This window comes from Eschrichtius robustus, chromosome 3 (assembly GCF_028021215.1).
Source record: "Eschrichtius robustus isolate mEscRob2 chromosome 3, mEscRob2.pri, whole genome shotgun sequence".
Classification (NCBI taxonomy): domain Eukaryota; kingdom Metazoa; phylum Chordata; class Mammalia; order Artiodactyla; family Eschrichtiidae; genus Eschrichtius; species Eschrichtius robustus.
Window position 1 is genome coordinate 12,088,254 of NC_090826.1, and position 16,613 is coordinate 12,104,866.

Below are 16,613 nucleotides of genomic sequence, written 5' to 3' on the forward strand. Positions count from 1 at the left end.
TGTAGGAGGAGCGTGGATGGGAGGGGCTTGGGGTGGTACTCTTCCGCCCACAATGATGAAGTAGAACCATGTGGCCAGGCCTATGCAGCATACAGGTAGAAGAAGGCTAAAGAAAAAGACCCTCACCCACCCCCTTCTTCTGCCCACCAATCCCAGTGAATCCCAGCGTCTCCTAGAAACCTCAGAGGTGCGTCCCCGAATGGAACAGGTGGGGATGCATTAAACGCTGTCGTGCTCACCTGATATTTTCACTCAGGAACGTTTAGAGGATCTCGTACAGAGAAATGCCAAAGAATCAGCACCTTGCAACTGTTCCTTCAAAGAGAAAGAGAGGCAGGTATGGAGAGGTTTTCTGATCTTGCAGCCAGACACAAAGTAGGTGCCTTACTTTCAAAGGGTTAGAGCTTATGGAGTGTAAATGCCAGCGTGGGCGGCCCAAGAGACACCCACACACCTCCAGTTCCTTCCCCTCCCCCAGCCCTTGCCCCTGTCCCTTCTCCTGAACAAATGACGTAAGGGACCCAGTATCTGGAGGTGAGAGAAGGCAGAAGGGCAGTGCAACCATCCTAGGTGCTAAATGATTTGGGGACATAGAGACAAAATCATAAGAAAAGAAGAAGGGGGGAGTGGGGCATCCCAGGAACCCCTGCCCTAAGAAGGAAGTATGTGGGTGAAAGAAGGGGGGAAAGTGATACAAAATGGAGCCAGAAATAAGGATGAAAGTGCCTATTATAACGATACCTTCACCTGCCAAAGGGGAGCCCCGTTTGATGGTGGGCTTTCTGGCAGCTCATGGGAAATGGAAAACCCAGTGTGGTCCAGAGTTCACAGCATCCATGAGATATGATGGATGTGATGCTCAGAAGTGTTCACAGAACAAAGGCAATACTGGATTTTCCCCCGGAGAGGACATTGTGTGATATAAGGGACAGCACCCCTGAGAACGGCAACGCGGTGTTGGCTGGGCCACATCTGTGCACAGCTCTTGAGACAGACTGATGTCATCACATCCCAGTGAGTTCAGTAAAGTTCAGGAAAAGCAGGTGCACAGGGGCCAGGCTCTGCCCTTCAGTGCCCAGCTGCCCACTGATTGAACTTAATCCAGGAAGGAATTTTGCAGCAATGTTCAAACTGGGGTTCCCTGGAGCCTTTGGGTACCATGGAAGGGTGTGACTCTCAAAGCACACACACGTTTCTCCCACCAGAGAAGCTCTCCATTATCTTATACCCCAAGTTCCTCATGGGATTTTGCTTGGATAAATGGTTCTGCAAAAAAAAAAGGTGGGGGGTGGGTGGGATGGGGTGGGGGAGAAGAAGGCTGTTGGTTTAAAACTAACCCCTGCTTTATAATATCTGGGAATTTGGATAGTGACTGTCTCAACTGAGTTCGTGATAAATACTGAGTGGCTGCAGGCTCGAGGCCTTCTCCACGGAAAATGCCTGGAGGGCACCTGTCGGTTCAACACGGGCCCATCGGCCTTCACGGACAGTCCTCTGAGGGTAGACTTAGCATCCTTCTGGGAGAATGGAAGAGTCTTGTAAGCACCTATGCCCTGTCCCAAAAGACAGCTTTATTTCCTCCATGAGTTTTGTGACTACCCAGTAGGGTTGCCAGATTTAGGGGAAAACAAACAAACAAAAAACACGATGCCCAGTTAAATTTTAGTTTCAGATGAACAACAAAAGCTATTCAGTGTAAATGTCCTAAATATTACACGGGGCATATTCACACTAAAAAATTTGTTGGCTTCATTCTGAAATTCAGATTTAACTGGGCATCCTGTATTTTATCCAGCAACGCCTCCAACATTTACTGAGCACCAACTAGACACCAAGCAGGGAGGTTCTGAAGCAGGTGTCTCAAGAGGGCAGCCCACAGACATATTCCATTTGGCTCATGGGACTTTTTTTTAAGTTACATTTCAAAATAGGGCAGTTTCCTGGAATACTCTGGATTTCCAGCTTCTCTGGGAAACTCGGCAGATCTGGCAACCCTAGGCCCACAGACCCACAAGCCACCATCACAAGCCTCCATCCTCCAGGCCTCTTAGAAGGGCGCTGGGCTCATGTGTTTGCTGCTGTCCACCACCACCCCAGCTCACTTCACCCACTTCTTTTACTTTCCTGGCCCCTGTAGGAACCAGGTTGGTGACCCCAGTGGATGCTCAGGGCTCTCGGAGAAAGTCTCCTTCCTGACACCACTGCACGTTCACCTGCGGAGTGTCAGTCTGCAAGGGAGACCCCAGTTCCCTCTCACTTTTGTGTCTCCAGTGCTTAGGGGATGCTCTTTCTTTGATGAGCTTTCCCTGAGGTGCGGGGTCTTGAGCGGATCAGGGTCAGCAACAGTCATCAAACCCCAGGGGAGTGGCAAGCTCCAGATTTTCAGTGATGCTGGCTTCCCAACAGGCCCCTGTAGTCCCTGCCAGGGAGGTTAGCCACTGGGGCTTTCAACATTTCCACTGGGTGGAAACCCACTGGACATCTACAGCCTCTTTCACTGATCTAGGAGGCTCTGCTTCCAGCTAAAGCACATCTGTCCTCCAAGAAGAATACAGTATCCTTCATAGCCTTCTTGGTTGACCACCTCCTTCTCTGCTGGAATCTGGAACAGAGATTCCCTAAGAGGTTCAGCAGGACAGTGTAGCATTGCCCAAAAGCCACACCCCCTTCTGCAGACCTCCATCCTCACCTCCTCACCTAGGAAGGCTCAACATTCCATCCAAATGGGTAGCATCTGAAAGTTGAGAAAAATCCATTTTTCTCTGATGCAAAAGGCAAAGAAGAACATAAGCTAAATTTTGTCAATATTCTTTCTGTATTAAAGAGACGAATGTTTGTAGAGATGGTGAAGAACTCAAAGATGCAGAACTCAGATTTCCAGGTGAGCCAGAAGAGAGAAAAGAGAAAACCACAGAACGTCAGCAGGAAGCCCAGTTGACAGTTATCCCACATCTATTATGTATTGAGCATTTGGCATGTGCCAGGCACAGAGCCAAACACTCGACATGCAGTATCTCATTTAAGCTTCACAACAACCCTATGGGGTGGGTGTTGTTATTATACCCAATTTACAGATGAGGTGTCTGAGGCTCAGAGACTTTATTTGTCCAGAGCCACACAGCTCAGTAGGAGAGCTGGGAATCAGTGCAGATCTGATACCCAGGTGAGTGCTAGCTTTTCCTCCTTTAGGTTATAAACCTCCAGGTAATAAACCTGATACATTTCCAGTGGCATTTCTCTTAAATTTCAAGGAAGCATCCTCTAGAATTCTCTTAAAAGTTGAGAATTAAGACTATGAAATCTTGAACATGTTGAAACATTGCCATTGACAAATCAGCCCTGGAACTGGAATTAAGCCAATCCACGTTCCCACTTTGCAGACAGTAGAAGCGAGCTCTCAGGAAGCTTGAAAGCCAAACACATTTTGGTTGAATATGAGAGAGGAGACATTCAAGTTTGATAAAAGGCCACAGTCATGCTGAGGCAACCAAATTATCATGGGAAGAAACGAAGATATTCTAGGTGAGGGATATATTTGGAAAATAGAAGCTTCTCATCCAGCATCCTTGTGCTGAGACCAGAAGGTGGTTACTACCCAGAGCAGGATGTTAAGAGGATAGAGAGCATCCTGAGGGCCCCACTTGATCTGAGACGTTTGCCACCCTGCAAAGTGGAAATGACTGGAAGTTTGTTACTTATTCATTCACATATATGATTGAGCTGGGAGGAGGCAGAAACTGCCCTACATCTAGGTTTTGTCTGAGGACCACCTGGGGATGTAAAATGGCAGAGGAGATATTGGGATGGGTCCCGGATGTTGTGGGAACACTGTGCTTCTCTGAGATGTGAGACCCCCTGGAACTTCACGCTGCCTCTGGCTTTAACAGAAGCGGGGCAGATGGTGCTTCGGCTAAGAGCAAAGAGCCAGCTTCCTATTCTCCCTGCCCTCCAGCCTGAGCTTAGAAGTTTGGTGTCTAGGATCTCCTCGGTACAGAAAGGTTTCCTCCAGGTTCCTTGCCAAGTGTAACTTGGGCGACTCCTTCCTCAAGAGTGGGCCTGGAGTCCTTCGGGGGATGGAGTCACCAGGACCACCTTGAAAAGGATGGGACGTGTAAAATCTGCTCTGTCTCGCCCACTCATAAGAGAGTCTCCATCTCTAACAAGCTTCAGAACTAACACCTCCTACCTTTTTAAGACCCTCTGGTTTTTTGTTTTCTGTCCTCCAAATGCCATTCATCGATTTTATATATTTTTTCCATTGCAGCTAACAGTCTTCTATAACTGTTTGTCAGTCATATGCTAAAGGGGAAAATCTTCTAGTTGACAAATATTTATTGAATACCTAGTCTAGGCCACATATTGTGGTAGGAACCGGGGATAGAAGAATGAACAAGACGATACGATTCCAGCCCTCATTCATTCAACGAACGTTTGTTGAGAGCCTACGATATGGCGGGTACTGTCCAGGTGTTAAGGTTCAATCCCGTTCTCAGTGGGAGCCATATCACCCCTGCGAGGCCAAAACTCTACTTTTTTAATGTATAAAGTGCAGACGTACACATAGCGCTCTCTGTAATATTCAAATTTTATGGAGGTGAGAGCAATTAGTAAAAAATGCCTGAGAAGGCTCCTTAGGGGAAGAACGATACTGAAAAAAAGGGTGAGAAACACTGGGTTAGATCAATGAAGAAACACACAAAACTCCCTGTCTTTCTGGGTTTTATTCTGGGATAAATAAATAAATATAATGATTAAATAACTACTTTTTGAGGACAAAGGCCAGTGCACTGAGCTCAGGAGCATATTTCACAGGGACCTCCCTCACCCACCTCCCAGGTCAAGGGCCAAGAGAGGTCTCCCTGAAAGGGGGATGTTTAAAACCAAGACCTGAGGTGATGTGGGAATGAACTGGGATCTTTCTAGAACCGATGCTTGCAGATGCCCAAAGCAGCCACTCCAGTATGCCCTGAGTTAATTTCCAGTTAATTTCCAAATTTCCAATCTGGATGTTGTTCTTTAAACGAGGGGCTTCTACCCCTGCCTTGTCCTTCTAAGGACGGGGCATGTGGTTCCAAACACTCAGGCTGAATGCGTGTCGCTGCCTGTGGTCACGGGTTCAAGACGGACCCTGCCAGGTTCCCCCAACCCTCGGGCCCACACTTGCATTTTCACGTTTCCCATTCCCCATCTCTTCCTTTTCCCAGTTCAGCCATCCCGTCTGCCTTCTGCTGCCCCCGACCCCCCACTCAAAAAAGTGGACCAAATCTTGCTCTGTGGTGCTTCCCACCCCAAGCTCGTGGCAGACCTGGGGCTCGGGGGACCCTGGGACCAAGGAATCTTTATTTTTTAACAAACACCCAGACTCCAACTCCGACAGCCAGCCCCACACCAGGTCAGGGCACTGGCATCTGGGAACCACCCAGAGCCAGCAATTTTATTGAAAATCAAATAAAAAAGGATACAAAGGAAAAGTGGTTTAGCGGCGAAAGATTTTCAACATTTCCTGTCTGTTTTCCTTTTATCTGGGCATTCCCGCCAAGGTTTACTTTGTGGGCTAGTGTAGAGATGTTAGCCTTTCTTACCCTGAAATGATTTTTTTTTTCCTTGAAATGATTTTGAATGCAGTCTGAAAACACATTCAAGGCTCCTGTCAGCCACTGGCAGAGGTCCGGCACAGGAGGTGATTTTCAAACCTGTCTTAAAGAGAAAAGAGCTACAGAGATGGTCCTAACAGCCCCTCCCATTGAAATCCACCCAGAACCTCCTCTCAACCCCTGAGAAAGACAGGACTTTCTGGTCCCTATTTGACAGATGAGGAAACCGAGGGTCACGCAGTCAGTGGCAGAGCTGAAACCACCTAGCTGAAACCAGCTGACTACCCACCAGCCCTCTTCCCCCAGGGGCATGTGTTGGAGTCAAAAACTTGCAGGAAGGCAGTGTGAAACCTGCTGGAAAGAAACTTGTAAGGTACAGTGGCATCTACAGTACATACAGAACTGTGTGAGCGAGAGATTCTTGGGTTGCAATTAATGGAAACCTATTCAGAAAGAGGGAGGGGGCTTTTATAAGGATAAAGGGTGAGTGCCTCATAAAAACTGAGAGCTGAAAGAGAGCCTGGCCTCAAAATAGAACTGGTAAGCCATCAGATCTCAGGCATCATCTCTTTTACACACACACAAGCATGCGCACGCACACACACAGGCCGTATCTCCTCTCTGTGTCTCTGCATGGCTCCCCTGATCTCTGCTCTCTCCAGTCATGTGACAGGAAGGAATGACCTCACGGTCCCCCAGTTCAAAGGACCAGCCCAAGGAGCAAGTAGCATCTTAGAGCCCATAACCCCAAATCCTGGGAGTGACCATCTTAAAAGCCCAGCCTGTGCCAAGTGCCCGATCAGCTATGACCAGGGACAGAGTCACACACATGGCTGCCTGGAGCCAGGAGTAGTGCTCAGAAAAGGGTTAGACAGACCCCCTCGAGTATCCTGCATTTTCTCCTCCTAAGACATCAGAGACATAAGGCATTCAGTTCAGTAACAGCTTTTCAAGAGAAAGTCCATCCCAGTGAATGTGCCTATAATCAGAAACTCCTGGTTCAAAAAAAGATGCAAATGGAAGACGAAAACGTTATCTGTGTATCTGGAAGAGTGTACACCAAAATGTGACTAAGGTTACCTGTGGGTAGCGTGATAATGGTGGATCATTTTACCTTTGTTTTGCTCACATCTATGTGTATATATAAATATTTTTTACAACAAACATTTTATTTTGAGTAAAAAAAAAAATGCCATTTGAGAAATATTTGGGGATCTCCCTACAATTATAGAGTTTGGGCATTTGTTGCTCTTGCTTGTTGAAGGTTGGAGCCAGAAAAGGCACCCCAAAGATGGACCAAGAAAGGGAGATGCTGAAGAGAGAAGTTTCCAGCAGATCCAGCCAGAGCCTTTTGTTTTCTAAACCTGGTGGAAGGAACTAGAAACGTCGTCCCGCTGGGCCTCGCGTGATCCTCCGTGAGTCAGTGTAACTCTTCTGCGTCAAACTACTAAGATGCTTTTTTAGGACTTTAAAGGTTGCTACCCGAGTGTGTTGCTTCCTAGACTGGTATTTTGCACAACACTGTATTTTGGAGTGTGTGAGGAGAGGGGTTCTTTTCACAGATATTACGAACGTAAACATACTCAGGCGTATGAAGAATAAGTTTGAAATTCAGACTCCTAGGCCCGGTAGATACAATTATGTGTTTGGGTAGTGACAAACCCACATGTCACACCTCCAAGGAGCTCCGAGAAACCCGCAGTTGAGAAAACCCAGGGCGTGTACTGGGGCCACAGGACAGAATGGTAACCTCAGGGCTGTTGGGGCCATGGTATAGTGCATTTATATCTGAATTTATTGTAATAAATTCGAACACCAACCTGTTTTATCGCTTCCATAACAGTGAGTCATGTTTATAGGGCGCTCTACGGTTTTCAAAACACTTCTCATCTAATCCTCTCCCAAGCCCAGGGAGGTAAATAGCATTATGTTCCCCATTTTACAAATGAGGAAGCTGAGGCCCAGAGAGGTTAAATGGCCCATCTAAAGTCACACAGCTAGTAAATTCAAGAGTTGGGTCTGGAACCCAGGTTTCTAACTCCATCTCACGCTGCCCATTCTGCCGCACCAAGACAGCCCAGTAGGTCAAGTCCCAGGCCATCAGGACAGACCAAGTACCCAGTCATCAAAGAGCACACACTGCCCAGGTGGACACACCCCTTTCCCATGGTGTTTGAAGAGACCCTCATTTTTGCCTTCTCTCCAGCCATCTGTTCTCTCCCTGCCTTTCTTGTACGGCCAAAGACCACCAAACAAAACAGGAGGAAGAGCCAGAAGTCATGAATATCATTTATTTTTTATTTTTAAAAAGCCACCATAAAAATATTTTGATATTTTAAAACCAAATGCATTCTTTATACTGATTAAAACTAGAAGGAAATGGGACAAGTTATTTGCATGATCTTCCACTAAAGGTACCTCTTACACAGTGAGAAGAGTGAGCATCACCTGACCTTAAAAATGATCTTGAAAATCCCAGCAGTTTTCCATAAAGAACATGATATTACTTATACTGTACCATATCCCCAAAATCCAAAACAGCAATCTCCAGCACCAGAAAAGATCACTTGGTCAGGCAGTAGTTAAGTAGCTGGCTCATGTTTGGAAGCCAAATTGTGCGGGGAAAAAAAATACTTTGGTTGAATACAAATATTTGAATTTGCATAAGTTAAATGTAATGCCTATGTGACTCCAGTGTATTTGAGGTCTTTCAAAGGACATGTTAATTTTTATCATATTAACATTGCAACCCACAATGGCAATTTCCTTTCTTCACTCCTTGAACTACATGGTTCTTTAGGTGTCTCCTCAGCCACACACCCCTTTCTCTGAGAATGCACATTCCCCAGCCAGGTTTACCCTACCTACTGCTGCTCTCTTGGCCACACGTGATTGGCTGATCGGTAGATATTCTACCCAAGTCAGACGAATCAGGTTTCTCTTCTAACCCAAGCTGGGCCAATCAGCACCTGTGCTCTTGATATTTGGAAGTGGGACACGGAGTCACCACACAGGTCATTAACGGTCCAGAGCTGAAGGTCTTGATGCAGTTCCCAGCTGGGGTGACCATTTCTCCCACTGTGTTTGGAGAAACAAAGCCAGTCTTAGAAAGAGATGGCCAGGATAGATAAGCAACAAGTAGAGACAAGAAACCAAGACCCAGGGAATTCCCTGGCGGTCCACTCTGAGCTTTCACTGCCAAGGGCCCGGACTCAATCCCTGGTCAGGGAACTAGGATCCCATAAGCCACACAGCGTGGCAAAAAAAAAAAAAAAAAAAAGAAGAAGAAACCAAGACAACCCCCAGAGAGACAGTGCAGCAGACACTACAAGCCCCTTAGTCATTGCCTCCCTCTACTGTATAAGCAGCACACTAAATGCCCTCATTTCCCAGCATCCCTTGAAGCTAGACCTGGCTGTGTTGTTCAATTCTGGCCAATGACATGCAGGTGAAGGCCCTGGGCAGGGTTTCCCTTCTGGAATTAAAGGCAAGGCTTTGCTAGGAGAAAGCTTTTTCTCTTTGTCCCTTTGCCTTGTCTCCTTTTTCTCTCCTGGAGCTCAGACTTGGAGCTGGAGCAGCCATGTTGGGGATCACCAGGTAACAAGCAAGAGACCAAAGCCCACCTCAAAAGACAATGGAGTGGAAAGACATGAAAAGCCTGGGTGGGAGCCTAGTGGCATCACTGTGCTCTGCACTGTACCTGAACTGCCTACCTCTGTACATCCTGTTGTATAAATAAATAAATCCCTATCAGTTTAAGCCACTGTGGTCAGATGTACCTGTTTGTGCTGTGGAGCAAACCACTCAAAACTTAGTGACTTAAAATGGCAACTATTATTTCTCATGATTCCATGCGTCAAGCTGGCCACTTGTACTGGTCTGGTTGGCTTGGCTGGGGCTAGTGTAGGATGGCCTCGTGTACAATGCCTGCCCTTGCGTTCCACTAGGACTTTTTGTATCACTCAAGATTCTCTGGTTGCAAACAACAGAAATCTCCTGTGGCTAACTGAAACAGAAAAGGAGTTTACTGAAAGGAAATGAGGAAGGTTAGAGAATCAAAGGGCAAGCAAAGCTGAGGAGTCTGGACAGGCAGGAGGCGTCTTTTCTTCCCCATAGATGTCCCCTTTTTGCTTCAGCCGGTTTGAGTTTCTGTTATTTGCAACCAAAATGGCATTTACTAAGACACTCTGCACAGCCCCAACTGGTAGCTCTGAGAAGCTACCAGCGACCTTTCTTTCCCCTGACGTCGTACCAGGGGACAACTAGGTACCTGCCGTCCCCCCACCAGAACTCCCAATCTTCTGATCTCCCAAGAAGCTAAGCCCAAAAACTTCCTTCCACTCTTGCCAATGGGGGCCCATTTGGATTCGTGACTTTGCAGATAAGGTGCCCTTCTCCAGCAACTTGGCAGAGCCAGCAGTGCCTGCTGTCGTGGAAACCGGAGTCATGAAGTGTCTGCGGAAAAAAACAGCTTCCTCCGGATCCGCGTTCCGAAGTGTGTTCCTGGTAAGTGAAGTGGTCTCCAATTTTTTAGGGTCTTAGGGATGAAAGCAATACACTGACAATGAGAAGAAACCCAAAACCTGCTAATGCTAATGTGCTCCTCTTTTCCCCCCACCCCCATAAATTTATTTATTTATTTATTTATTTATTTATTTATTTATTTATTTATTTTTGGCCGTGTTGGGTCTTTGTTGCTGCACGCACAGGCTTTCTCTAGTTGCCGCAAGCAGGTGCTACTCTTTGTTGCGGTGCGCAGGTGCTACTCTTTGTTGCCGTGCGCAGGCTTCTCATTCCGTTGGCTTCTCTTGTTGCGGAGCACGGGCTCTAGGCATGGGGGCTTCAGTAGTTGTGGCAGGCGGGCTCAGTAGTTGTGGCTCGCGGGCTCTAGAACGCGGGCTCAGTAGTTGTGGCGCATGGGCTTAGTTGCTCCGCGGCATGTGGGATCTTCCCGGACCAGGGATCAAACCCATGTCCCCTGCATTGGCAGGCGGATTCTTAGCCACCAGGGAAGCCCATGTGCTCCTCTTTTTCGTACTGAGTTTCCTAAAGCAGGAGTTAGGGAGCCAGGTGAGGGTAAACTCTTTCGGCTTATCAGCTTGGCCTCATTTCCATCAAGATGCGCCGCTTGCATCCGTCTGCTCAGTGTCCCGAGTTATTCTGGGCCCATTCATGATCTTATGTGCCTGCTTTTGTTTTTAAACATTTTTCTTTGTCCATCTGTTCCCCGGGAATCCATTGCAATGCCTCCGTCCTGCAGTGGGAAACATAAGCACGCTCCTTGTTTTGAGTTTCCTCTCATCATATTGCTTTCATTCCTAAGACCCTAAGATATCGGAGGCAGGGCTTCCTTGGTGGCGCAAGTGGTTGAGAGTCCGTCTGCCAATGCAGGGGACATGGGTTCGAGCCCTGATCTGGGAAGATCCCACATGCCGCGGAGCAACTGGGCCCGTGAGCCACAACTCCTGAGCCTGCGCGTCTGGAGCCTGTGCTCCGCAACAAGAGAGGCCGCGATAGTGAGAGGCCTGCGCACCGCAATGAAGAGTGGCCCCCGCTTGCCGCAACTAGAGAAAGCCCTCGCACAGAAACGAAGACCCAACACAGCCAAAAAAAAAAAAAAAAATATATATATATATATATATATATATATATATATATATTAATTAATTAATTAAAAAAAAAAAGATATCGGAGGCAGAAATTTTACCTCTGGCTCGACGTGGTCTTATCGTCACAGACTAGAGGTGCCCTTTGACTGATAAATCACTTTTATGGTTAAACAACCAGCCTTCATTCATTCCAGCAAACACCAGGTACCTACTACGCGCCAGGTACTAATGATACTGTGCTAGACCTTGGGGCCTTAACCTTTGCTCCCCTTTCTTTTCACGGTCTAATCTGCTGCCCTCCTGCAAAGGAGTTGGAATCATTAATTTAGTGGGTGTGTTGCCTGGGAGAGCTCACCTGTAACATTCCCATCCTCTTTTTTGGCTTTCGATGAGATTACTGCTGGACCTTCTCTAGAGAGAGCTGCATGCAGCAGTGACCCTCTTCTGGGAGTTTCTTTGTGCCTTTCAACAGTTGAAGTTTAATAGCTAATAATAGCCAACTTTTTAGAGCATCCTTGCCAGCCATCAGACCCTGCACTAAGCACGGTCCAGACGTTATCCCGCTCAGTCCTCACTGTCTGTATCACTCCTGTTTCACGTGTGAAGATGATGAGAAGTAAGTTGCTTGCCGCAGAGCAGGCGCATCAGAGCCCAGACTTCGTGCTCAACTGCTCCAATACATCGTTTTCCTCAGTGAAGTCCAGGAACCAGCTTGGTATCTACTGGTTGACGAGGATCAGGTCAGCAAACGTTTTCTGTAAAGGGCCATTTCCCTTTGTGAACCATGGGGTCGCTGTCATCACTACTCAACTCTGCCATTGCGGCATTATGCCTAAGCAAATGAGCTTGGCTGTGTCCCAATAAAACTTTATTTATAAAGAGAGGCAGAGGGCCAGATATGCCAACCCGTGTTAAACTCTCACCCAGACTAGATTGTTAATATCTGCATGGCTATTGTCTGCTGCACAACTACCAGGAAGCCAGCTGATCATCGTCTCCATCACTGAGAGCATCGTGAGCTTTTACTGCGTGCCACGTGCCACGCACTAAACGAAACACTTTACATAAATGTTCTCATTTAATCCTCTCAAGTACTCCAGGAGGAGAGAGCCATTCGAAAGGCCTCTCGAAAGGTAAAACAGGCTGCCCAAGGTCACCCCAAAGGGATTTTCAAACCCAACTCCTAACCATGACACCACACTGCCTTTCACCATCACCGTGCTGCATCTGGACAACAGGAAGCTTTGCTGGTGAGTCTGGACACCTGCCTTCCACTGGACCAAGCCTGAAAGAACCAAGACTTCACAACACATCCCTTCCTCTCGGCATCCTAGTTTACTAGCCCTTCTTAGAGTCCCCTGCTTTCTTTAGTTACTATCTAAGTTCAGGTGTTCCCAGCCTAGGCACCATGCTCTCTCTTTCAACCGACTTTGCCTGTCTCCGCCTTGTGTTCATTTTACAACCTTCCTTTCAGTTTCCCAAATCCTCAAGTGCCCCTGCAGTGGCCACAAGCAGTGTTTACCTGTAACTTCCTTTTATTCCTTCCACCCTGTGTGCTGAGCAGAGAGCTCTAAATGACCTCTGGGCCACATCGATGCCCAAGGACCAGCAGGTCACCCGGCCCCAATCCCTATCTGATGCGGCTGACGCTGTCCTCAGAGGAGCAGGGGACAGACACTTGAGAGGCTTGTTGTTCAAGAGATCCTGTTAACTTTTGTGTTGAGTCATGTGCGTGCACAGAGGTGTCACTTTAGCAGCTTCTCTTTCTTGGCAGTGACCTTGAGACCTGAAATCGGGCCACCGGATGCTCTGGAGGGGACACTGAGAAAACATCCAGCCCATCCTGAGCCCTCAGGCAGAGCAGGCCATCATGCGTCCAGTCAACCCCGATTTCTCCAACAAGGACCTTGGGCCAGGCACCATGCAGGGCACTGAGGAGCCAAAGCTGAACCAGACAGACAGGTCCCTTCCCCCAGGAAGTTGTGCTGGGATGGGGTGGGGTAGGAGGTGTCAGATATTTTATTAACAGCTTCATTGTGGGTTGTAATAAGTGCTGAGTCCCAGCCAGAGACGGGTTTAGCTGGAACAGTCAGAGCCTCTGTCAGTCCCCCAGCGTGGGGTCCAACAGATCTCACTCTTCAAACTGGCTAGTCCCGCTCTCCCCGCCCCCATCCCCACTCTTGCCCATGACCAGAAGAATTCCAGGACCAGAGCCTGGTGCCAAACACACTTAATAAATAGGTCTTGATTGCCGGGACGTAGACGCACACTGCTTTCACAGAATAGTATAAAAATCGAAATCAGCTGCCCATATTATTGCCATCTTTGGAAAGGGTCCAGGAGGGCACTGCAGATGCAACATTGCTGAGTTTTAAGCCACATGGTACACACACACACACACACACACACACACACACACACACACACACAGAGTCTTTGAGAGTTTAAAACAGGGCTAAGACTCAGGCCTATCAGTTGTTAAAGTTGGACACAGAACCACCTGGGGTTTAACAGAAGCAGAAATCACGCTCAGATTTTTTTCTTCCAGTCTGTCCAGTCGGGCATATGCAAATAATTTGCAAGACAATTTTCGTTTTCAAGTAGATTCAACGCATCCAAGATAACCCCAAAAAGAGAGCTCACTAGAGAGATAGGTTGGCTTCTAATGACCTGCAACCACCTGCAGGTCTTGGCCCCATCGTGCCCTTTTGCACCTGCCCTGCTCAGCAGTCCCATGAGCGCCTGCCTGACAAAGCTCCCCCACCCCACTCCCCTTTGCGCAGCTTCCAGACTTTGCAGGAGGAGAGAAAGCCTCTGAGATCAACCAGGCTGTGACCCCATTCCCTGCTCTCACTCCTCCAATCGCTCCAAATGAGTATCTGGGTTGTCCCTGAACTTTGACCTCTGTGCACCTTTCTCTATCCATCACGGGTTTGCTGGTGAACACAGAGGGTTTGTGATGATTAATTAGTAAATTGGTATTTATAAAGTGCCAAGTGAATGATGTAGTTTATGAGCTGACTTTTATCTCTGCTGGCCTCCCTAATCCCTTCTTGTTTTCCCAGCACCTCAAGCTGGAGGGACCACCCAGTTCCGTCCGGCTCTGGAATGCCCCTCAGAGCTCTCTCCATCTGCCCCCATCACCCAAGAGCTCTTCCCAACCCTTCCTGCGTCTCCCTCCTCTTTTTCAAAGTGCTGTTGTTTTTCTTAATATTACCTTACCCCTCCTCAAAAGACAGTTACACAAGTAGATGTGGGAGGAAGCAAAGAAATATAAGTCAACGATGACTAAGTCTGCCTAGCTCCCTTGTCGCTGGAGTTTTGTCAGAATTGGCTCTCTCTCACCCCTGCCTCTGTAAAGATCCTTTGCCAAGGGTGTGATTTTTCCTGAAGATCATTCTTTCCGCATGACCAAATGCCGTAATGCATAACCAGTCCAGATCGTTTCTTTCTGCCCAAATCCATGCTTGGGACACAGCGCTCAGGGTCACTCAGAAGTGATTTCCCCTAATGAACAGGCAACTGATGGTTCCCGGAAGTTTCACCAGCAATCAGGGATCATCAGTTATCCCGGCCTGTTCTTCCCCTACTACTTCTCTGGTTTCTGAATAAGTGCTTTTCCTGAAGTCCAATGACCTTAGAAAGAAAATTCAAATAAAATGCAGCCCCTAGCATGCATCTCTGTCTTTGGAGCGGATCAACAAGGCCTCTGAAATGAGGCAGAGCTCTGGAGAGCATGAGCTCCCACTCCATGGTCACAGAGTCTCAGGCCTCTCAACCCCTGAGCACCTGTGAGGAAATCAGCCCAAGAGGTGTTAAAAGGGCTCACCCATCCGGCAGCATTTCCTGAGCTCTGCCTGAGCATAACAGCAGCAAGGTCTGGGCCTTCTGCTCCCCTTTTACAAGATGCAGTAGGTAATGAACTGGAATTCCCCCAACTGTGCATCACAGAGCCTGCCCTCCCTCCAGAGGGTTGTGTCCACAGGAGCCAAATGGGTAACTGACCAGAGCATTTAATACATACAGCCTGTGTGATTAATTCAAACCAAAACCCCAGGTTTTTCACATACATGTAAATTGTTTTGCAAGAAGGCAAACCCTCACCTAATCTCTTCACTGTTAAAAAGTTTGCTCCCAGATGCAAAACATTTCATAATGAAGGTAGCCCTGGGAATTCCCTGGCAGTCCAGTGTTAGGGATCCGTGCTTCCACTGCAGGGGGCACGGGTTCAATCCCTGGTGGAGGAACAGAGATCCTGCATGCCTCACGGTGTTTCCAGAAAAAAAAAAAAAAAAGGTAGCCCTATTTCATGCAGACCCTCTATAAACCATAGGTTGGGGCAAGTTGAGGTTCATCAGATTTTTTTACGTAATTAGCTGCTTTAAAAAGAAAGCTCAGAATTTGCAAACCCAAGCATTTGCAGGCATAATTTTTAAAGTTTTGATCTACACCCTGTCCCTAGTCTTTTACATTCAATAAAAAAACAACTATTTTGCTTCTGTTGGGTCCTTGAAGGACACATATGGAAGATATAGAAACTTACCTTTTACAAGTAGCTGTACCAAGTTGCCCAAGACCAACAGAAACTTAATTCCAAGCTTTAAAAAAAACAAAATCGTGTCATTTAAGCTGAACATCTTTATTGGATTCAGAAACAATCTCAAAAATAAGTTAATGTAAATTTCATATTTTCTTGAACCCTGAAGGGTTTTTTTCTCAATTTTTTTATTTTTAAAATGCCTTTTAAATTAATTCAGCAATATTCTTAAACTGTGGAAAATCAAAAAATATCAATTGAGGGTTTGTTCTGTGCAAATCAGTCTGTAACAGCTTGCTGGTTTTACATTCTCAAGTGCTCTCTGCCTCCAGAGCACTGGTTTCTTAAGCCCTAAGCCCATCTCTTCTCTGCACATTGACTGGTAGGAGATGCTTCTGCAAAGGGGTCTTGAGCATCATCCTAACATTCTAGAGCAGCGGTCCCCAACCTTTTTGGCACCAGGGTCCGTTTTCATGGAAGACAATTTTTCCAAGGACGGGGGCGGGGTGGGGGGGGAAGGTTTCGGGATGATTCAAGCGCATTACATTTATTGTGCACTTTATTTCTATCATTATTACATCAGCTCCACCTCAGATCATCAGGCATTAGATCCCGGGGGGTTGGGGACCCCTGTTTTAGAGAATAAGCACAAAGCACAGTAGTGATTCTCAAACTCCCCTGGGTGCCTGCTAAAAATGCAGATTTCTGGGCCCCATTCCAGAGATCAGTTTTGTCGGTCTGGATTGGAGCCTGGAAACCTGAATTATTAACCAGCCCCACTCCACCCCCGCAGTGGTTCTGCTGCTGGAGGTCCACAGCTTTGCAGTTTTAAGGTGACAGACCAGACCACAGAGAGAAATTCTCTCTGGTCTC

At 47.3% G+C, this 16,613-nt stretch overlaps 1 protein-coding gene across 6 annotated transcripts in view; it reads left to right on the forward strand.

Annotated features, from left to right (window-relative positions):
• Window positions 1-7,411, forward strand: part of FHAD1 (forkhead associated phosphopeptide binding domain 1) — a 150,152-nt gene extending 142,741 nt beyond the window's left edge. For 5 of the 6 annotated variants that reach the window (XM_068538936.1, XM_068538940.1, XM_068538935.1 and 2 more), the window contains one exon: window positions 6,859-7,411. In XM_068538936.1, coding sequence (XP_068395037.1) covers window positions 6,859-6,975 — 117 coding nt within the window. In that variant the 3' untranslated portion in view covers window positions 6,976-7,411. The remainder of the gene's footprint in view (window positions 1-6,858) is intronic. The other variant, XR_011073460.1, reaches the window with a different exon arrangement.
• The last annotated feature ends 9,202 nt before the right edge of the window (window positions 7,412-16,613 follow it).